At 38.8% G+C, this 22,878-nt stretch overlaps 2 protein-coding genes and 1 long non-coding RNA gene across 7 annotated transcripts in view; 1 reads left to right on the top strand and 2 right to left on the bottom strand.

Annotated features, from left to right (window-relative positions):
• The window catches only part of oaf (BRICHOS-like domain-containing protein out at first), a 110,739-nt gene extending 108,646 nt beyond the window's left edge, over positions 1-2,093 (bottom strand). The window contains exon 1 of the mRNA XM_022072619.2: positions 1,899-2,093. Coding sequence (XP_021928311.2) covers positions 1,899-2,006 — 108 coding nt within the window. The 5' untranslated portion in view covers positions 2,007-2,093. The remainder of the gene's footprint in view (positions 1-1,898) is intronic.
• Positions 2,094-5,172: 3,079 nt separating this feature from the next.
• On the top strand, positions 5,173-22,044 carry LOC110834020 (inactive pancreatic lipase-related protein 1). Of its 5 annotated transcripts, none has more exons than XM_022072735.2 (8): positions 5,173-5,458; positions 8,589-8,733; positions 13,480-13,606; positions 15,203-15,351; positions 17,441-17,695; positions 17,983-18,174; positions 19,017-19,185; positions 21,226-22,044. In XM_022072735.2, the coding sequence occupies exons 2-8, from the start codon at positions 8,640-8,642 to the stop codon at positions 21,329-21,331; spliced, it is 1,092 nt and encodes a 363-aa protein (XP_021928427.1). In that variant the 5' UTR covers positions 5,173-5,458; positions 8,589-8,639; the 3' UTR covers positions 21,332-22,044. The 5 variants fall into 5 exon arrangements, with proteins under 5 accessions (XP_021928427.1, XP_021928428.1, XP_021928430.1 ...); XM_022072736.2 differs by having other exon boundaries at positions 8,586-8,733; XM_022072738.2 differs by lacking the exon at positions 5,173-5,458 and adding an exon at positions 7,134-7,184 and having other exon boundaries at positions 8,586-8,733.
• LOC110834021 (uncharacterized) lies at positions 12,468-15,034 on the bottom strand. Its single transcript, XR_002544450.2, has 3 exons — positions 14,828-15,034; positions 14,173-14,307; positions 12,468-12,685 (listed from the first exon to the last, which is right to left on the bottom strand). It is a non-coding gene; the product is annotated as an uncharacterized LOC110834021 (long non-coding RNA).
• Positions 22,045-22,878: the final 834 nt, after the last annotated feature.

Here is a 22,878-nt window from a genome sequence, read left to right as displayed (position 1 = left end):
CAGAATCAATACACTCATCAGAATGTCCACAAAAACTAATTTCTATTTGTGGATTTTTTAATCATTTTTACTCCAAATTAGTCAGACTGGATTTTATTTATAACAAAAATATGCACAATGTCAACCTAACCCATTCACTTTTAGGAGAGTTACTTTCATTTTACTTTACTATACTCTGTGATGCATTTGGAACATACCCATCAACATGTTCTACATCCTTTAGTTGAGTCCTAAGAAGGCTCTATGGAATATAAATAAACTCAACTCTACTCCACTCTACTCTACTCTATATGTATGTATTCCTAGACTCACAGGTTTTTCTCACCTTTAATAAAGGAACCTGTATGCAACTAATTCATTCATCCATGTTCATTGTGGAATAGCAATAAATAATTACACTGTATAATACCTCAGAAAGTTCTATAAAGAAAGTTAATTATTTCATCATTATTATCATACTAGCGAATTTCCATCACAAATGATGGGAAAACATAAAGCATCCAACACACAATCATAAATATTATCCCATATGGTCAAAATTCCCTTAACAGCATTACCACAGCAACAACACCACACATATTCATAAACATTTCCCCACAAGACCCAAAATCCCTTCACAACGACCACCAACCAACCAAACTACAAACTAACACTTACTGAATAGATAGATAATAAATTGCCCATCAAAGATGACTGGAAAATCTAAATAGCAAACAAACACATTCATAAATATCATCCCAAAAGGCTTAAATTTCCTTAAGAGCTATTGATTAGGATAGATTTTATAGAATGCATTATCACATTTGTAGTACCAACAAACTGAAATAGGTGAAATTCACTCATGCTCAACACAAATTCATGGGAGAGCGATGAGACTTCTTGCAGGGATTATTTAGCTGAGAAGAAAATTGACATAGCATTCACAAAATAATAAGTGTACACACTGAGAGATGTAATGAAAACAAAACCAGTCACTTATTCACAATTTAATTGGAAAGTCATGAAAAGAATAAATTACTTTGGAGGCCCTCACACAAAAGGGGAACAACACTATAATGGAAATTAAATAATGGTGTGAGGATTCCTTAACAAGTAGAAAATACTTCAACCAGACTAAACAGCATGAACAACCCAGAAGAGGGCCATCTTCAAATGACAGTTTGTTCATCTTGTGTAACTTCCGTACAGCTTGGGCTGTTGATTACCATCAATTTTGTGTGTAAGGGTAGTAACCCTCAGAAATTACAATACAGACAAAAATTTAATTTATCAGAAATCATTTCTATTATCTTTGAGAAAAAAACTGCTGTGTTAAGAATGTGCTACAATTTTAAACATAACCAAATAACATGGATTTAATTATACCTACAATCCACATTAATAAGTATGCTAGAATACTAATTCAGAGATAAAAATGTTAGTGTTTGTCTGACAAGTGCCTAAATTTCAACGTACTCTTTTTATTTAATTCTACATTTAGTATGCAAAACAAAGCATGTGTATGTAACCTTAGCCCACTATGTCACTATCAATGTGTTTTTCTCTAGACATGTGTCCCTTGGAAAATTACTCTGATAAAAGGATTTTGAAAATTTTTGAAACCATCATAATTAGAACGAAATTATGGACTGAAGGCCCTGCATTATACTGAAATCGTGACATTCTGAATGCTTGTCAAAGTACCAACATAACCTTACCACATACACAATATTTGCTTATAACAAAAGATGTGTGAACTTATATTCTTTCTAGTCTTGATAAACTGTAACTGTCACTTAAAATCAGCATTTATTCTCAGCTACTCATAGTCTTTTATGATTCTGCACCTTATATTCATTGCTTAATGACAACCCAACATCCTAACCCTATTTGTTAAAATAAACTTGGTTGTAATTTACCTGATTTTTCACATTAATAAGAAGCTGTGTGTTTCCAATTCTGATAAAGTACAAAAAATATAAAAGGCCTACATAGCAGGCACAACTAGCACCACGTCTAACAATCATTTTCACACGTACGTTCAAACTTTTCTCGCAAACTCACTTCTATCAACTCGCCATAACCATTGCAGACCCGCAACTAAATACCCATGTGTATTTCGCCGAACCACCAACAGATAGCAGCACCGTACAGCTGACTTTGCTGCTACCTACCGGGAATCAACAATAATAAAAATTATTGGAATTTTATTGCTGCACAGACGCAGGCGCAGTACAATAAAATAGGATTGGCCTCACATTTAAGCTTCTGCCAGTAAATAAATGTTATTTGCAATTTAGTGTCAGCACAACAACGACAGTTCGGCCAGTCATAAAATTGCATTCTTGAAACCACGCGTTTTATACGGCTGAGAAGTTTTCGTTGCTATAGATACTCTCAACTGTTCTTTCTGATGTAGATATGCATCTTGATTGAACTACTGCAAGCGTTAAAGCAGGGCTGTTATAATTAACTGGTTCGTTCTTAGAATAGCAGTATTTTTCAAAACCCGATTTAATCGGCTAAGAAACACTATCATATGCTGTCCAGATCAGAATAAACGGTTGGTTTATCTGTATTATCCTTCTGATGATGTGAGCATCTAGAATCTCAACTGGGGAGAATTCATTGCTGTAAATCATCGTCTAACAAAAATGCATCTAAAGGTCAAGAGACCCTCCTGATGGTAAGAACTTCCGAAATGTTGTTAAATTTCTACCAGATTACGCAGCGCTACAACCCAGAAGACAGCCATCTTCGTACTCACCGCCGTGAGAGCTTCAATCCTACTGAGTTTACTGAAAATGTGACTGATTTCAACTGCCGATTTAATTTAGCCCAAAGCCCCTGCACAAACGAATTTAGATTAATTGCCTGCAAACCAGATTTATACAATATAATATCAATTACATTTTCAACCATATGCCTGCATGTCCTAATTTACGAGTTGTAGTATGTAAACAAACTTCGTGCTTCTGAACGAACTCCATGGGACAAGATATTCCTTTGTAAGGTAGCTACTAGTCGCTCAGCTAGCCAAGAAACCGACCGACTTTCTTAGAACACGAAGAGTGGAAATAAGTTTGAACAATTTTGTATTCAAGGTTTATCGTTATAGATTTCTCGTTCAAAGAAACTTGTAAGAAGTCATTCTTGTAATATGTTTTGTATGATGTGATTCTACACTTTCAATATCTGGAAAATATATATATATATATATATATATATATATATATATATATATCACTATAGATATGGACTGTAACTTAAATATCAGCATTTGATATTTACATTTCGTTTTGTCTTTGTTTGTCTCTACCTCCCTGCTGTCTGCTTCTCTCTATGTCTTTTTCTGTCTGCCCGTCTTTCCTTCTGTGTTCCAAACTGCTTTAACGTGGGAATAATGCCAGGTACTAACACGCCTGTCTAGAAACAAGATTCTCTCTTGTGCAAAATTCCAGAAATGAAGAATAAATAATTTGCGTGTTGCGCCATTATATAAAGTTCCTCCTTCAAGTCCAAAATGGTGGACACACGAGACCTCGACATTCACCAAAACATTATGAAACTTATACAGCAAATGTAGATAGGAATCGAAGTTCTGGATTCGAAATAAAATAATCAAACAGTGATAATTTTAATACGGCTGTATTTTAGAATGTAGCATCGTATAATCTGGTAGATATTGACCGACGTATTAGAGAAGCTCCTTTCGAACGTCGACAAGAAGATGCTACATTCCAGAAGACAACCATCTTCATACCCGTCGCCGTGGAAACCTCGCATCTCACGCAGGGTGATAATCTGACTGGAAGGAAAAGTTGTTAGTCCTGCTTCTAACGGTCTTGCAGTGAAAGTGATCGTTAAGTGTCCTCATTCTGGCTGAGGAGTAATAATACTCTTTTAAGGCCTTAACATTTCAAATGGCAAGGCGTTTGGTCACTGAGGAATATAACGAAAAACTTCCAGAATACAAGGTACATCCCGAGTAAAGAGCCTTTTGTGAGGCGGAGATGAATTGCTCTGTGGAAAGGAAGAGCCCGCCCGTGTTCTAGATTCCTAAGAGATCTGTCTCCTTTCCGTCGCTTCTGAATGACGGTCAGGCCCCGGGAAGGTAGTTACAGGACTCTTAACTACAGCCTCTGTGTTAATAATGTGTAACAGGATGAGAGTGGGTAGGTACAGACCTGCAGTATAAGGCAAAAAAGTACTCAAAGTTGTATTTCGAAATCAGGCAATAAGCTCTAACAGTGTTTCTCAACTGTTTCCATGTGGCGACACATTAAAATACAGTTCAATAGCCCCTGCACACCACATCATGTGCAAATATATTATTATAAAAAATTACGTATATTATTATTATAAAATAAATAACTGGATTACTGTTAATTCAGTCACTAAAGCAGCCGTAATGAATAAAACAAGTAATTGTGGATCCGGTGACGAAAAGAAAAGCAATTTTGCCGTGAATGAAACCTTAGCAGTTCAGTTTGTTACCAGTAGCAATTTTTGGCTGAACTTTTGTTAAGTTGCAAACATACGAGATTTTAGGTTCTCACGGCCGCGAGTATTAAGATTACTGTCTCTTACGCATTACATTTTTACTGAAGATGTATGTTATCCTTTTGACTTTACAACCTGAATTTAATGATAATTAAGAATAATTATTTTGCTTCTTGTTTTGTGCTTACTTTCATGTCTAATCTAACAGGTTGAAGTGTTCCGTTTAATTCGTTGCGAAGATCAATCAAAGACGAATGAAATTTAATCCAACATTCACATAATTGCAAGCAATCAGTCTTTTCGAAATGACGCGGAAATAATAAATTAGCAATGTAATAACCTATGTAAAGTTCATTTAAGAAATACTCGTACTAGGAGAAAACTGAGCTGTTTGGCTAGTTATCATACATTTTGCGCAATATAACGCAATTTCCTTGTAATCTGCATAATTTACAGCGATAGTCGGTTTCAAATTGCTTAAAACGTAAGCACACAATGGACCCGATTAAAAGATTCGAGTTAAAAGGAACCGGCGCCCTTGTGCCTCGCCAGTTGCACTTGTGGCCCCATAACCCTGATTCTCTAGAACTGGGCCCAATACTTTCTATATGCATATGAAGAGACGTTATCAGAAGTGAGAGTCTTCCTGAGGCGCTGCTACTTTCACATGTAGGCAACCTTGCCGTGTCTTTACGATGGTCAGTCGGCCTTTTGCTTTCGGATCGACCGGTGTGCACGTGTTCGCTACTCATGCCGGTTCCGTAATCTGCAGCTCTGTGACTGTCGAGTGTTGTGTTTCGCGGGCTTAAAGCATGCGCTATTGTGTTTAGGCAGGTGCCAGGAAGCCATCTGGGGTCGACTCTTACACATCGCAGTTCCAAGTTTTCAAGTTATTTTTATTTCGAAACAGTTGGCACCACGTAGGACTGGACTCGACTTTCCAGGTGTTTGAATTCTGCAGAAGACCGCCTCTAAGGTGAATCATTTCATTGTCTTTATTTCTTATTTGTTGTAATGTTAAGGTAGTAGAAATGTGTCCATCATAAAATCTGGAAGTAATTCCCATAAATATATGTGTCACTCCGCCACAGCAACTGACAATTTTGTTTACCCTATCTATATATTCGTGGTTTATTTTAATTACGCTGTTATAGCTCCTACTAAATACATTTAAATTATAGGATGTTTAATAATCTATTAGTTTGAAACTGTATTGAAGGAAGCGGCCATGTCTCAATTTAGGTTACTGTTCCTGCATTTACCTGGAGGGACTGAGGAAATTTACGAAAAGAATCAGGATAACGATTTCCAAACCGACTTTGAACCTGGGATCTCCCAATACGAAACAGAAGTGTTAACCTATCGACAGCGAATTTTTGGAAACTATTCCGACACATTTTGATAATATTCTGTCTATTCCTGGTATACTATTTAACGACGCTTTAAATTGCTATATAGCTCCGAATGACATGACGCTTATTAATAATAAATTCTCAAGGATGTGGAAATAAGTGGTTGCCCTCAGGTATATATCAGATAATTTATCCCTGAAAAAATCTATAATGTCCACAATAACATTAGTATAATAATCAACCAGTGTCACAAACCTTTAAAGAACCAAAAGAATTTTAGAGTATACTAGAAGTTGAATTAACGACAAATGTTTAGGTTAACGTAAAGTTACCCCTCTGCCCAAGCATCGCGCTAAAAATATTCATATGGGAAATCGAGGCAAATCTCCAAAAACTAGATCGGCACTAGAAGTTAATGGTCAGCTTCACGATACGACCGCTTTAACCTAGTGGAAATAATTCACGATTTATGGGGAACATTACAACAATACGAGACAAAAGCCTCATTTTTCGGTTTCGTCTTTGTTCTGATTCTTCATTTCAACTACATTTTATTTACTGACGATGATGGTGGAGGTAGACTAATTGAACGAAACCCAAATAAATTGGTGGAATTAAGAAATAGTTAATCTAAAGAAAAGTTTCCCATCAAATTCCAAAGCTCAAAGGTGAGGTGGGGGGGCTGAGCCTCTGCTTGCCGTCACGCTGTTCGTACTTTGCTATGCAGGTAGCCTACATACCACGGAGATGCAGTTGTGTTCAGGCAAACAGAACTTCTCACGTAAAGAACGAAAATAGGTAACTGTCTCAAAAATAGATTTTCTCTCAGTTTCTTTAATAAAAGCCTAACATCACTGATCGAAATGATGTGGTGCTACTGTTTGTGGACAGTGGGACGGAAGGACGGATGTGACAGAACTGACAGACTGCTTTCGAAACTAACCTGCATATGTGTATCTGATAATCTCCGGATGCTGTTTGTTGGATAACATAGGCTAATGCCGTTTTACACTCGAGCTAATATGATTCCTAATTCATATAATTCTCGGTTAAGTTTGACATAAATCCGTTACTTCAAGGCAACATCAACTTCCACACACGAGCGACTACTGTCAATGCTAAGTAAAAGTTACTCATTTTAATCCAGGAAGGACGAGCTATTCAGAGCATTCACAATAATTATTGTAAGGGACGCTAAATTAATGTCTGAGGAGGAATTTCTTCACGTGTCTGAGTATATTAATCACCGGTTTCGGAAAGTACGAGACGCACTTCGATAGGCAGGACACAGTCAGACGTCGTCTCTGCAATCCGTCAGTAGGTAGTGAGCATTCGGATAGTGCTGAAGTGGTATGTACCAGGTTCTGAATCTTCAGAAGTTAACTGACACGTTGAGAAAGTACATTCGTTGCAAGTATGTAACACAATTAGTGGCGTTCCATATAATCATCAAATATCCATAACGTCTTCAAGTCCATCCATGGTTTACATTCTCTTTTTACAAAAGAAACATAAAAGTTCACATTTATATTACTGATTGCTGTATGCAGTGTATTTTATACGTTACAAATATCTCTAAGTTTTTACCTCTCACTTTACATTTAACATAGGCCTTCAAATTAAATGTGCAGCCAAGACTAGAAAATATGATCAGAAAACAGAAATTTATAGTTTCGTTCTATAAATAGTTTTCATTACTATTTTTCTAGAACTATCTTCAAGTACTATATTACAAGACACGTCACAAATCACTTTTCTCCTCTGTTCACAATCTGGATTCGACAGGCGTGACTTTATTGCTATCACGTCTGCGCTACTGAGCTATAAATTAGGCCACGGTCACTTCCAACCACTGTACTGTTCTGCAGTTGACAGTACTCCATATATAGATTTTATACAAATCATGCGTCAACCCAAGCAAGTTGATATATCTCGCCCAAACAACAACAGAAATGTACGAAGCATAGACACGTAAGTCATAGCAAACCTTAATAAAACCCTGCATAGTAACAGCCAGTACACGTCTGAATGTTTTGGTGTTAACTAAACAACATAGGAGAATGAAGACGGAAGAAACACATTTCTTCAGGGCGATCGCAGAATACAGAATGAAGTACCGATATCATAAACGTAATAAAGAGAAAGAAATAGAATAACAGACACTGAACAGTAACAAAGGCGCTATCAAAAGAGGCTAGAACATCTATTCCTAATATAATAGCCAGTGTCTGTCACACTTAAGTGTACGAAGGTGCCATTCCTGCGATGCGGATAGAAAAGAAGAGATTAGGTTCTGACGGTGGCAACTCTGATAGCAAGAAACGCAAACGAGTCTATAGTAGCGTCTACGGTGGGGTCTGCGTTTTACATCTGGACTCAGGGGGTCGCTTCTGTATCGGTGCTTTTGGCAGGAGTCTGGTTTCAGTCGCCGTTAAGACATCTCCATATTTAATTCACTTTAAAAGGAAAAGTTCTAAATTGTTTACTTTAAATGTTATTTAGATAATACTTCAACAAATTTACAGCGCCGTTCAAAATTATCCTTAACTCATTATGTAACCATCAGACCAATTCAGTTCAAGAGGATGTCTTATTTCTTACGTAATAAAATGAACACTAGAGGACGCATTACAACAGAGTTATTTAACATAAAAAAGCTCTCTATCACTATTTTATTACATACTGAAATGACGAAGGCCATAATTATACTCTGTGACGGTAATAATAAATGCGATATCTAATTATTTTCAGCAGATATAAGACTGAGATATTTGGAGTCGTGAACAAGTACACTGAGATTCAAGGATGAGGACCGGTTGCCGTGGAGACCGCATCATGGCCATAGCAAGAGCAGTGATCATTGAATTCAGCTGTTTTCTACTACTTTACTCTAACGAAGGTAAGATGTCACTTTCCATTTTGTTCGGCCACACGAAGCCAAAGCCACCTACTATTTCCGCTTGCATCACATCCGTAACGCGAGTTTGGACACACAAACGGCAGCCGACATCCAGGACACAAGGAAGTATAACTTATAATTATTAATTATTATTAATAATTATTAGGAAACTGTTTTAATGTTAAAATATTTAGAAAAGATAGGAACAAACCAAAATTACTTTCCGAAGTACTATAGAGCATATTAAATTCGATGAATACTTGCTACTATCCAGTTCAGAATCTCTTGGCTTCCTGTCTGCTATGTAACCAGCTGAATATTGAAACACTCGAAACTGCACTATAAATTTAGCTTTTATTCTGCACGGGTATGAAGTTCTATCATTCATCCGAAAGGAAGAACGGGCAGAATGTTTGAAAAAACGGTCTGAAGGGAGTATCTGTGTCGAAGAGACAGGAAAACCCAGAAGGGTGGGCAAAATTTCGACGTGAGGGGCTTCATAATTTGCACTCATCAATTCACTAGACCAGGGGTCGGCAAACTACGGCCCGCGGGCCAAATCCGGCCCGCGAGCTAAGAACGGATTTTACATATTTAAATTCTTTGAAATTTCAAAGTACGAGCCATAACGAAACAGCCGAGTTGAGTAGTTGAGAGAAAGAATTCTATAAATGTCTTCCAAGCGATGAATACCGTCAATTAAGATCATATGCTCGGGGATTTAAATCGTTATTTGGCAGAGCCTACCTGTGTGAAAAGACATTTTCAAAAATGAAATATGTAAAATCTCAATACAGGTCAGCATTAACGGATGAACATTTACAATCAATTTTGATGATAGGGAGTACTGAATTTAAACCTCAGTTTGGTGAAATGTTCAATAAATTTTTTAAAACTTGTTTTTTTCTTGTTACATAAGTAGGCTTACCTATATAAATATCCTCGAGTTTGCCTCTTGGCCCGCAGATCCTAAAATATTTACTGATTGGCCCTTTATAAAAAATGTTTGCCGACCCCTGCACTAGACCATCACTAAGTGACGTTAGTGTTTCAATAATAATAATCAGATCTTGATTCCCGTAGTAACAAGACACAGTCGGTTGCTGTGATGGCAGAGCTTCGCAAGTTCTCTTGCCTGCCTGTGCCCTGTTACATAAGCAGCATTTGCAAAGAGACTGGTCTTTCAGTAAATAACTACATCTGTTTCGAAATGCTTGGATGTGTTTGTCAACTTCTTAACAAAGTCGTATCTCCTTCTCAGCTCTTAACGCTTACGGTTTTGAAGTGAGCTTTTAACACTTAACAATATGCGTGTTCTTGTATCAATAAGACACCAGATTCAATTATCCACATCAGCGTTACATATATTAATTGACTAATTTTAGGGAAACTCCGTACAGACACCATTTCATTCTCGACAAACATTCATTCGTATTTCATCAACAAATCAGTGAGATCTGAGGTTTTCAGTACGGCGAGGACGTCTTGTTCTGAGTACTGGTGACGTCACGTTACGTGACCTGAAATAACACCGAGTATACACGATACCAGTAGGCAGAACATCATCACCACTAAAAAAATTCCAAAGTGGCGATCCTGCGAACTTTTTTTAAGGTGAGAAAGTCAGTGGCGCAGTAGATGCGGGGTGTTTGAAGTAAGAAATTCTGATTAAATGTTACGGAAATTATTTTATAGGAATCTGGGATGTAGCTCTTGTGCTTGGTGTGGAAAGAAGAACTCGTGGATCAATATGAGTTGTCACAAGCACACGGACTATTAAAAACCAAGCACAGTATAATACACCGTATCTACCACGAATGTACTTTTAATCCGCTTACTTGTACAGTTCACGAACAGCTGGCTTAGATTTTTCTTCGTGATGAAAGGAAACGGTAATAGATGGCACGATGGATTTTAATCAGTGGGAAATAAGGCAGGGCGCTTTCTGTGAGAATTAATTGAGTTTAACAAGTTCTGTCTTTGAGCGCTTACAAAATAAACGACCAGTGATCAAAACTAAGAATAAAAAGCTTAGCAGTCACGCAAAAAATACTACGCTACGCTAATGGGCTAATAAAACAGCTAAGAGCTATGAATCTATTCGTTCTATAGGCCTGCATAAGGTCTGAAGGACTCACTGTGGCTAGTGAATTGTTATTCTGAAACAGCCCATTAATCCTTACACAAAGACTAATTCGCATTTTTACATATAGAATGTCCCAAAAAGATATATAACTACACACGAGGTTCTATTATGTTGTGTATAAATCTTTTTAGAACACCGTGTAGTTTGGAATTTTGCAGGAGGCTATAAAAGTCAAGCCGCCGGCATTTATCTCGGTACCGGAGTGACCACAGCCAAAGATACTTAATGGTGTTTCCACATTCCATAGGCGGCGCGATCAGCAAAAAATTCTGTATCTAATATCAATTAAGAACGCGACTTACAAAAACGGTTAAGGTCAGTACTGGGTGAAACTGGGTCAGCAACGTAAGTTGCAAAATCACGGAGCAGTACTGCTACAACCGGAGGACCGTTCGTCAACATTCCTCGTACTTTCCCGTCAAATTATAGATCTGGGCAATGATTGTAATGATTAGGCGTATTTGTTGTAGTGTTCTGTTATCCTGACCTTGGGTTACTGCAATATTATCGCTTGGTTGCTCAGTACATCGACCTTCGGGATAAAATCAGTTGAAATTCCTCAATTATGGGTTTTAATGCCTTGTTCCCTGAATATGGAGGCGATACGTTCCTCCGAAACGCTGGTTAACTACATGCATGACCACATGGCTTCACAGTCCAGAAGACCACAACCGACGCATTGCCACCCTGAGAACTTCAAACCTCAGTTTAAACTCGCTTTAGTCTGTCTCAGCCTAAAGCAGTAGCTTACGACTTCATTATTTGATGTCGTTCTTATTCGAAAGATGGTCGCGTTTTGTGAAGGTAGTAGCCATTCTATTTGTTTGCCAGGGTCTTGTATTGTCACAGGAGACTTTCTGACCGCGTCCAGCTTCATTAGTTCTGATTGTTTGGCTGCCCCGAATACTGATCAATTGCTCATCAACCTCAAAAACTATTAATGTAACATTCAATGGCCACCCAGAAGGCGTGTAAACAATCCCTCCTTTGAATCTTTCCACCAGTCCGTAAACTCTCCTTTGCTTTTACCGAAATGCTCAACTGTCATTCCTACCTAAATTTCACTTCTTTTCACACCCTCCGACCACAAATATTTAGGCTAACGCAATTAGCCACTGGGTATGTACGTAGTAGTACAGCAACACAACTTTTATGACGAACATGAGACTACATTCCTGTTTGCCTCCTGTTAATGTCAAAGGCGTTCAGCAACAAAACAGTGCGTACGATTTCAGTGTATTTGCATCGCCGTTCGTCACATCAATAGCAATGAGATACAAAGAAGAATGGGCCTGTAAGTCACTTTAGCTTTTCAGTACGTAGACCTAAGTAACATAACGTATGTCTACGTGGCTCTTATTAAATATGTTACATAATGCAGTATTGAAAGAACATGAAGTTAAGAGCAAAACTAACTGAAGCCTTAGTTTTGAATCGGTACAATTTGCCACGTCTTGTGGGGAGAAGACTGTGGAAAATAGGCGACTGTAAAGACTGATAACAAAGATTCCAATAAAGCATAGCTGAATAGCGCCGGTACGACGTTCAGGACACAAAACTACTAACAATTATTTAAGAAAATGTGAAAATTGTAGTCGATTTAATTTTAATTAAAATTTTCAGGCGTATGTTAATAATGCGGTAACTTGTGGATAGCCACTCGATAATCGACTCCTGGGAATCGTGTTTTCATTGTCCTGGCAAGCTGCAGTCTGCTGAACTGTTACGACGCTGACCTCTGCAGCCACTCTGTCATGTAAGACTCTGCCCTTGAGGTGATGATTGCAATGAATGAAGACGAAGCCACTGTGAAGAGAAAATCATACTGCATGCTGGTTACATTTCGCGTCGGATGTAAACTGACAGAAATTTTAAATAAACTTACAGTACCGGTAACTGATAATGAAGTCACGATAAGACGTCCTGTGGGAGTTTATGTGCGTTGAGTTGCAGTAAGAAAGAAAACTGAGTCATAAAACAAAGTGAGTGACAACACAATGTGACGTTGGTGTGTGATTTTCCGTTTGTGACTTGTGTCTGTTACGAATAGTTAAACACGCAGGGAAAATATTACAATCAAATTTGTAGTTTAATTACCGATTCTGTCAGCAGCTCAGATTACACAGCTTCGAATTACAGGATGATTAATGAATACTGAATTGAAAAGGATATGGAAGGAAATGGTCGTATCGTTTTATCACACGGAATTTGCCCGGAGGGATTAAGGAAAACCACGAAAGTTGAGAATAGCCGGTCTGCGAGCCGATGTATGAACCCGGGACTTAAATAATAATCATAATAATCCGTGGTGTAACAGCCCTCTGAGAGCCAAAGTCGACTAGCTGGCTGCTGGCCTCACGTTCACATGCCTAAGCAGAGGTGGACGATCATCCAACCAGATATAGGATAACGTGTGGTCAGCACGACAAACCCCCCGGGACTTATCGAATATAAAATAGGAGTGCTAAGCACTTTGCCGTGATGTTTGGTGTCTAGGATACTACCCCGAAAAAGCCACATTTCACGTAATTGTGTTCAGTATTGAGTATGTAGTAGTTTTATTCTCAAACACCTCATAGTATCGTGACGTTTCTGTGCAGGTGCCGAAGCTCAGCAACGACCAGAAGGAGGGCAGAACGCCGTGAACGTCCTTTTCAACTCGACGTCCTGCATACAGCAACCGTACACGTGTCCGCATCCCCGCATTCAGTTCTATCTGTACACTCGGTGAGTGGCCGATCAGTGGGATCATCTGCTCAGTTATACTTTTTCTAGTACACCTCAGTAACATCAGGCAAATGGTAGGACAGACATTAAAACAGGCCACACGTTCTTCCATTTGTCATTTATAATCCTGTAAGATTTCAGGTTCTCGCAGCGGCAAGTATGAAAATGGCTCAGATCAGAGAATTATAAAGATGACTGTCTTCTGATCTGTTGCGCCGTGTAGTCTGGAAGAAAAATGCCGACGTCTCAGGTGCCATCATCAGGGTTTTATTGCCCTGATGATGGAGGCAGCCAGACGACACGACACATCCCAAAAGACAGCCATCTTTATAGTCATGTGGTTGAAAGCTGTGTTATTCTTATGCAGTCAGAGTATATGTGCGGAGAAATAAACAGACTTACCTCGAATATAAAATCATACATACAAAGAAAACTGTTAACAGTTCGAAAAACACTTTGTGTCAAACGCATTTCGACCTGATGAGGTGTTAACAGTTTTGTTTGTATGTATGATTCTATATTTTATACATTCAACACTGCACGGTATGCAAGGTTTTAGGATTTACCTTGGTTTAAATGTGAAATATGTTTCTTGTTCATGGTGTTTGCCCATCTGCGAGCAGCTCACGAGTTTCTATGGCACACCTGTCGATTGCACAATGATGATCGATCCCTGTGACGTCGATTCTGCTTCACAGTCACTGAAGAGGAACGGATGGACTCTTTAAAAAATACGGACCTTGAGAACGCACAAATAACAAACCAGACCCTCCTCAGTCTATGACAGAAATGTTCATGAAGTTGTAAGATTAAATATAACCGTGCCCCTTAAATGTTGGCTCGATCTGTACACGTAGAGGCCATGGCATGCGATGTTTTTATCTCCGACATAACGAGTCCTAACAAATATCTGAAGGTTTTTATTTTCAGAAAAAAACTTAAGTCGCAACTGGCCAGGGGACCAAATTTTTTGAAGTGACATTTCTCTATAACAATTATTTGTTCTGTGGTTTAATGTGTTCTGATATTATATAGATCTAATTACGGTAAAGTGAAATAGAATTGGTTTCCACTCCTTATAAAACCAGTCTTTAAAAACTGTAAAATTATATTTCTTTCTTAATGACGACTCATAATTTATTCAACAAGTACCTGATATTAACCGTTTGATAGTCTATCCGACACAGTTAATTTTTTTAGTTTCAAAACAGTCAGACTCACACGCAGGTATTCAATCCTATTGTCCAGATGTTTATATCGAACACGGGTCTATTATTCTGAACAGACGACGTATCAAGACCGAATGCATTTACTCCTTTCTTTGTTTACCGTTCTTTATGTCCGCTGTATTGTGGTTTTAAGACTGTCGGACTGGCGTACGTCCAGCACTGAACCGGAATGCAACTTTTGTGACTGTCGACAAGAGTCCCACACAGGACCTGAGACGATTAATTGCTGCAATTGGATCAGTAGTACCACCATAGAAAGTTATTCTCTTCCGTCCTTTAAGGAAAGCATAATGAAAATAATACAATTGCTAGCCCACATTGTGTTGACACCTCTTTCGCCGAGTTGTCATACCCTTCTTGTTCGCAGGGACACCCAGGAGGACCCTGAACTCCTGAACTCGCTGTCTTCCAGCTCCTTGTACGGGTCACGGTTTGACGCGAGTCACCCAACAAAGATAATCATACATGGTTTTGGTGGCGGTCGCCATCTTTCTCCTAGCACAGATCTCAGAGATGGTACGTGGTCAGTAGACTGCATGACAAGTTGGAAACTGTACACAATACGAAACAAACGCATCCCATTTTATAGTTACGCAGAAGTTATAATAGCGCCAAATGTTCTGTCAAAGATATTATTATATTATTTATTTAGTGTTCTGTCTGACGACAGGTCCATATGAACAGGATCCTTCCATCCTTTTCTCGGACTGGGACCTGTTCATATACGTTCTTGGCAGATGATCCAGAAGTGGTTTGCCATTGCCTTCTTCTGTGTGTGAATGGAGTAATTGTTGGGATGCCACGGAGAAACCGGGGAAGCCCCGGAGGAAAACTCCGTGTTGCCTAGACCACGGCCTTGCCCAACACAAGTTATAAATTCGGCACCGACGGGAATCGAACCCGAGACCCCAGGATTACAAGGCCAGCGTTCTAACCGCTAGACCACCGTGTCAGAGATATGGCTAATAATTTATTTATCTTATTCATGTTCATTTTTTCGCGTTATTTTTAAAAGCAAAAAAACTACTTTCAACAAATCATCAAACCAAACATGATCGCTCCGCCCCAAACTGCGGGTAATGCCAGAAGTAAATACTATGTCTATGGAAATAAATCCTTTTTGGGAAGATGTTTGTCTTCAAAATAGTCAAAGTATTCGCCTTTTATGGAACCCGTAAAGTCCTGTGCTCACAACAGCCCACCATTCGACCCTGTCCAGAGCGAGATTAATCTAGCTAGTTGATACATGTCCATCCCTCCTTAGCCTTCTTGGTTTCATCATCCTATTGGGTTAATACGTGGTGAAGAGAGAAAATTATTAAGTTCGTCATTCTCACTCTTTGTTCTTTCTTCACTGTGAAAGACCAGTTTCGCAGTCGTAAAAGACATCATAGCTGGTGATATGGCGTCATTAAATAGCGTGACGTATGCGGGTCTGTGTCCTGCGTTTAGGTCTGCATGAATTGTTACGGCTGTTCCGTGAACGGAACCAAGTTCCTTGTTCTGCACGTAACTTTTTGGCGATTTGCTGAGTCGCGTGCCAAGATGGTAGGAGAGTGAGTAGCGAAAGTGAACGTGGCTAAATTGCGTACGCAGAGTTACTCAGCCAGCACGCTTGTTTTCTGCAGAAGATTCTCGATTACATTGTTGTGAAAGCGCGTACGTTCCTCCGGCCAACTCGGGCGATTCATGAGGCTTCATGGCTCCGCTGTTTGGAAAATCCACAATACACGAGCGAAATTTCAGGTTCTCATTGCAGCGAGTATGAAAATGGTTGTCCTATGGGTTGTTTGATAGAGAAGTCTATCTACGTTTCAGATGATCTTGCTGCCTCTGAAACGTCGGCGAACTTCTCTGCCAGATTACACGGCACAACAACCCAGAAGACAGGCATCTTCACACACACGCCACAAATTATTTATAATCAACGAACTGTCTGGCAATTGAATCCGCCACTGATCAATGAGCAAGTTAACATCTGATTCCTAATCACATTTTAATATTACCCTCTAATATCATTTTATGACAGGTTAGAAATTAAATACAATACTATTCCGTTATCCACATAGACCGATTGTGAATCCTAGATTTTAATCAGGAACTCCTAAACCATCAGCAAAAATGCTCTACGGCCTGACAAAAGAATATGTAGTTAATAAACGTGAAGTATTTTACACACAAGTCCTTCTGTACACTGTTAAATGTTTCTTTCTAAAATTACTTCCTTCCTTGGTCTAAATGGTAGGCGATAACAACGTTTGTAGTGACTAAACCATCTCCGCTTACATCGTAAAAATGGTCACTACCCCACATGAAATCTGGTAAGTGGGAATGTACGATTGTCATAAAAGAAATATAGGATTTGAGACTTTCGCGGCGAGTACAATCAATAAAATCTTCTGATGTGACTGGATACCTCGGCCTGGCGACTTCCGAGGTATCCAGTCACATCAGAACCCTGAAGATGGGAACAGAGTTGGTTCCCGAAACGTCGGTTTACTACGGTAACCAGTTAACGCGGCTGATTGCCCGAGAAATAGACGTTTTGCTGGTACTCAGTAAGTAGGTGCACAGTTAATAGCGATACATGGTAACGATCTTCCAGCCTACTTCACACATGGTGAATACAACATCATCATCGTAGACTACTCGACTCTAGTCAAGGAACCCTGTCTGAGTCAGATCAACTGGGCGCCTCGGTTCGGGGCGAAGTGCATCGCACAGTTAGTGGACTACCTTGGCAGCCACCCTCGTGGAGTCCGTCCAGACGCCCTGCATCTTATTGGCTACAGCGTGGGGGCTCACATCGCAGGGCTGGTTGCCAACTATCTCACTGCAGGCAAACTGGGGCGGATCACGGGTGAGGAAGTGATGGCTGTTTCTTACATTCCCACAACACGCCTCAAGTAACTTTCACAGGATATCCACGAGACAAACATGAAACATTAGCATGCAAAAATGTTTAATGTTGCAGTGCTGTTGTATAAGTTACGCGTTAAGAAAATTGCTGATTTTGTAATGCCACAGGATGCCTCACAATTACGTTCACAACAAACATCTAAACAATTTTTAGCAAATAAATACAATTATGTTCTAATATCCGTTCGCTCCAAAACAAAAATAAGGAACATTAGAAAACTGTTACAGGTCTGGATCCAACCATCCTGTTTTACATGGGGACCAACAGGTCCCATGACCTTGACCCTACGGACGCTCACTTCATAGACGTGATCCACACAGGTGCGGGAATTCTGGGCCAGTGGGGCCCAAACGGACACGCAGACTTCTACGTGAATGGAGGAACAAGTCAGCCCGGGTGCGCTCAGAACTCCATTTTCAGTAAGGCTCAACACATCCATTGCAAATACTGTCGTTGATTTTGGCAGCCCTGTGATTCCAGTGTTTTATGAGAACCCGAATTATAATGGTTAAGCTTTCTAGTGCTGGCGGAGTGGAGTCATTCATACAAATTGTATCAGTCGTTAAATTAAAACCTGCTTTACCTAGAAGCCGGGCGAAGCCTTCGGGACATTCTAAAGAAAAGTCCACATCCTTTGCGTTGCCTAGCAGCCTAATGAACACTTCGAAATAGTATATAAAAACAGTTTAAAACAGATTAAAGATTTAAAATTATGTTTGTAAATAATAAAGATTTTCTATTCCGTTTCTTTGTTGAAGTTTCTATACAAATTAGAGCAAGATCAGCAAATGATTCGGCAAAATTCTGGGAATTTATTACCAGAAGGCAGATAAACGATTTGATCTAGGTGTCGTGATTCTTATTTGTTCCCTGTTCTGTATTTTATTTGTCGTTGTAAAACATACATTGAGAATGCATATATCAACGTCGACCGAGTGAATACTGACAACGTTTTATGTTCTGCAAACTGTCAAGGAGACCAAGTCTAGAATTCAAAACGCAGTGTTTATTAATAAGTAAAACAATTGTACTATATAAATTAAAGTATCTGTTTAAATACTACACATAAATATTCCAGATGGTCCGACGTTTTAATTGGTAGAAGGGAATAAATTCTTCACACGGGATTGTAAATTCATTTTCTTATGGAGACTACACGGCTCAACATGTCGGACGACAGCCAACCATCTTCACACTCGACAGTGCTTGCATAATAGGATAGTAGATGCTGTGCTTCCAACGAAATTGTTGTCCGTTGCAGGAACTCTGTCCTGCGACCACACCAAGGTGACGCCATACTTCATCGAATCGATCAACAGCAAAGCCGGGTTTTGGGCAGTGCCCTGTCCTAATCAGTTCCTGTACTACCTGGGTTTCTGCAACCCGCCCGATGACCAGTACGTTCTCATGGGAGAACACGTGTCACACAAGTAAGTCGCTTCGTTCTGCCAATAGCCTCCATCGTTTTTAGAATGAAATTTCTCACGTCTGTTCAGTGTGCCAACATTATTTCAGGAATGTCGTTGCTGTATGTAAGTGCGATGATGACTCCATCTTGGGCAGGACCTTCCGTTTTTGATCAATTACTTCAAAATGAACGCTCATAACCGTAAACGAATATTTCCTTTATTACTAGGGACACTGCTCATTTTTTCCCCTCGGATATTTCTTGAACAAATTGTAGCCTACTGAAATAATGAGGTTCATCTATTATGACTACCTTATGAATATATTATTCGCAATTATCAAGAAAAAGCTACAGAAAATGTAAAAAATTCTACCGGATTTTTTATATTCTTGCTGACTACACAGCACAATTTTCGTTTAAGTTCCTACTTTCTACGCAATATCGATTTTTATGTGACAGCAATGGACCTTCTTACAATTATACGTTTTCTAAACAGCAGCGTTATTTTGTAAACCGCTCCACTGCCTCCAAACTGCGTCGTAATATTTCTAGAAATGATTTCTGTTGCAGTACACTCACTCAGAATTCGAATAAGAAGCAACTGTTCTGAAATCGATACTGACATGAATGTTGTATTGTGGTGGAAGGCTGTTGGCTCAAGAGTTTGAATTGTTCAATTCTTGGAAGTTAATCACTTGCCGATATAAAGCAGCGAAATGTCATATTGCTTCCGGGAATGTTGTGGTCTGCAGACATTCGGGGGAACGGTTTGCCTTCTTAAATTATTGACATTCAGTTAACTCAACTGTATCACTCTGAATGCGAAAGGGGCTATTTGAAGTCCGTTATCGCTGTAAAAGTACGCGTGCATTGTCTCACATGGTTACACAGAAGAAGTATAATCATTTCAGGAAAAATAATTAAACCAGCTAGATATGTAACTACTTACGTAGAATGAAAATTATACAAATTTGAACTACAGAACTTAGTTAATCTTAGTCTACTTTTATAAGTAACAATACCTAGCTCCAGTAATCGTTCTCCAGTGGCCATTATCCCTGATAAATTCTGAACAGCTTGCCTGATTTTCGTGAAATTTAGTATGAACATTATTTAACTAGAGATTGCTCAACTTTTATAATTACTTGTATACTTAATCATTTTCACCACAGTAAAAGCCTCAAATCTCAAATATTAAAAAAAAGGGATAATTATTTAAGAAGACCTAATTATATGGTCGGATCTAAATCTGGAATCAGAACAATTTAAAGGATCTAATTCGCGACGCATAAAACTGTTAATATTACATGACACATTGAAATATTTGACATTAAGAATGTTAAATAACTGAATTTAATGGTGAATGCGAAAGTTTGCATTTAAAATATCCTCATGTGTATTCGTCACATACTCAAGTATCGCTTACCTTTCCAGCATCACACTGACTTGCTAGTGCTGTGTGTTTATACGCGATGTCTGGCAAACCTGACTACATCATATGTATCTGGCACCAGTGTTAAACATATTAAGATCATAAATCGATTCTTTCATTACTTTATTTTATTCTACCGACGTTATTGTATTGTCTGCTTGAAGGCAGTGTTTATCTTATCCAGTAACTAGTCCGTCATGTTACACGATAAACACCCGAAAAATTCCAAACACATACACGCGTCTAAAATTATGTAATTTTTTTGGGTTTTTTCCCCCCAAGGTTTACTGCCAGCTGTAGCAAGAACAGACGACAAACATAGCATACAAATATAAGCATCCACGTCAGAGACCTTCATTTGGAGAATAAATTTTGCTTGTCGGTAACGGCCACGGGTACAGACATCGACAAACATTATCCGTGGCGAAAACACTCATTTTCTAGACAACACGTTGCTGCTTTAAATTCAATCGAATTACAAATCCTTCCCGTCACTTCTTCGTGCCTTTTAAGTAAGAATCTGAAAATCTCAAATTGCATCGTTGGTGCGAGCTTAATCATACATAATTAGGACTGTCCTTGTGATACGCTAGTTCATATTCCGCACTGACTAAGGCATTTCTTTTCCAGAGCTCGTGGAATATATTACCTCAGCACTAACGCGAAGAAACCGTACGCCAAAGGATTACCAGGAGGCAGACGAGTCCCAGTTAGAGGCGCAAATACGAGAAGCTGACAGGACTCCAAAAATTCAATTCCTGTTTAATTGAAGCACGCTTAATAAATGTCACATATTGATTGGCATTATCCATACTGAAAATACTGCCTTTATCAGGTATACGTGTATGTGAAAAGCACAAAAACTCAGCTGCTTTCTTGCCATACAATGTATGACGAACATAAAACAGTCTGCTAATGTGTGCACTATGATGTTACCTTTACACCGCCGTGTCACAGATACGTACACTAGTACACCGAAATGTATCTGAACATTCAGAAAGTGTCACAAAGTTGCATGTAAGAGCTACACTTTGACATTGCGGTTATGAAATAGCAATGTTGCAGTAGTGACATGTGGTAAAAATACAGTGAAATTTAATATTTACATAATAATGTTGATACTGAAGATGGGCTGTCTTCTGGGTTGTTGCGCCGTGCAGTCTGCTAAAAGTTTACAGACGTTTCAGAGGTCCTTGCTGCTTCCATCATCAGGGCTATCTTCTGTCACACTACACGACGTACAACCCAGAAAACAGAAATCTTCAGACTCACCGCCGTGAAAACCTCAAATCTTACCTAATATTTGTACACTGAAACAGAATATGTGTCAGTTTATTTTAATTTCTTCGGCTGATTTTCGTGCGGTACAATTATTTTTGTGATTAGTGAACTATCGTTTACTTCCCTGTAGTAATAACTGTAATAAATTATTTGTGTTTGTGCTTATTACTTCACGGAGATTATAAAGTTTAAAGTTTGTATTAGGTTAATGAAGAAGTTTGAATTTGTAAGGATATTTACAGGTTTGTTTCATTCGATTTCACTAACGGCGACTTAACTTCAGACACCCGTCCTCGGCCTGAACTATAAAGTTTAAATATTTAAACTCGTGTCTAAGATGCACCTCCAGCGTTTCCTGAAGGATTTCTAAATATTTTAATGTATCTATTATCGCTGCTATTCCATCTTCCTGTGTTCATCGGCTTACTTCCCTTCTTAAATATTACGACTTCAGATTTTCTCAGATTAAAGTTCAAATTCCACCCATTCTTAACATCTCGCTGCTTGGTCCATTTCTCTCACTGATGGTAAACGAGCCAATTGGAGATCTCGAGTAGTGAATATTTCCACCTATCGGAGAACTGTCTATATTTAATCATTTCCATGCTATTTATAAAAAGTTAAACGAGCAGGGGCTTAAACTACACCCCTGTCTCATCCAACTCGTTAATTCTCCCCAATTTAATATCTTCATACTCTGTCTTTATACAATTAACCATGTTTTCACTTAATCTTACACGATACCGTTTCTGTATCAACTGAATCGAAAGTTTTCTCGAAGTCCATAAAACACCAGTAAAGTCGACCTCTTTTTTTCTCTCAAATATCTATCAATTATTTTTTTTTATATAAACATTTTGTGTAACCTTCTCTTACACTCTCAGTATTACAGGTAACAAATCCAGCCCCGCTAACACAAAAAACCCACAACGTTAATTTCTTTTGGATAAATCTAAGAAGTTACTACTTGCATCAACCCGTAACTCGGGGTCGTTACTATCC

This window comes from Zootermopsis nevadensis, unplaced genomic scaffold (genome assembly GCF_977971745.1).
Source record: "Zootermopsis nevadensis isolate Lab colony 2312 unplaced genomic scaffold, Znev_1.0 Znev_ptg000017l, whole genome shotgun sequence".
NCBI classification, from domain to species: domain Eukaryota; kingdom Metazoa; phylum Arthropoda; class Insecta; order Blattodea; family Termopsidae; genus Zootermopsis; species Zootermopsis nevadensis.
Note: the sequence above shows the minus strand (reverse complement) of the source record. Positions and strands in the feature narration are given on the sequence as shown.

Coding starts and splice junctions, on each gene's coding strand:
- LOC110834020 (XM_022072735.2), top strand. CDS start 8,640: ATGAGGACCGGTTGCCGTGGAGACCGCATCATGGCCATAGCAAGAGCA. Junction 17,696..17,982: donor CAAACTGGGGCGGATCACGG/GTGAGGAAGTGA, acceptor AAACTGTTACAG/GTCTGGATCCAACCATCCTG. Junction 18,175..19,016: donor CGCTCAGAACTCCATTTTCA/GTAAGGCTCAAC, acceptor TGTCCGTTGCAG/GAACTCTGTCCTGCGACCAC.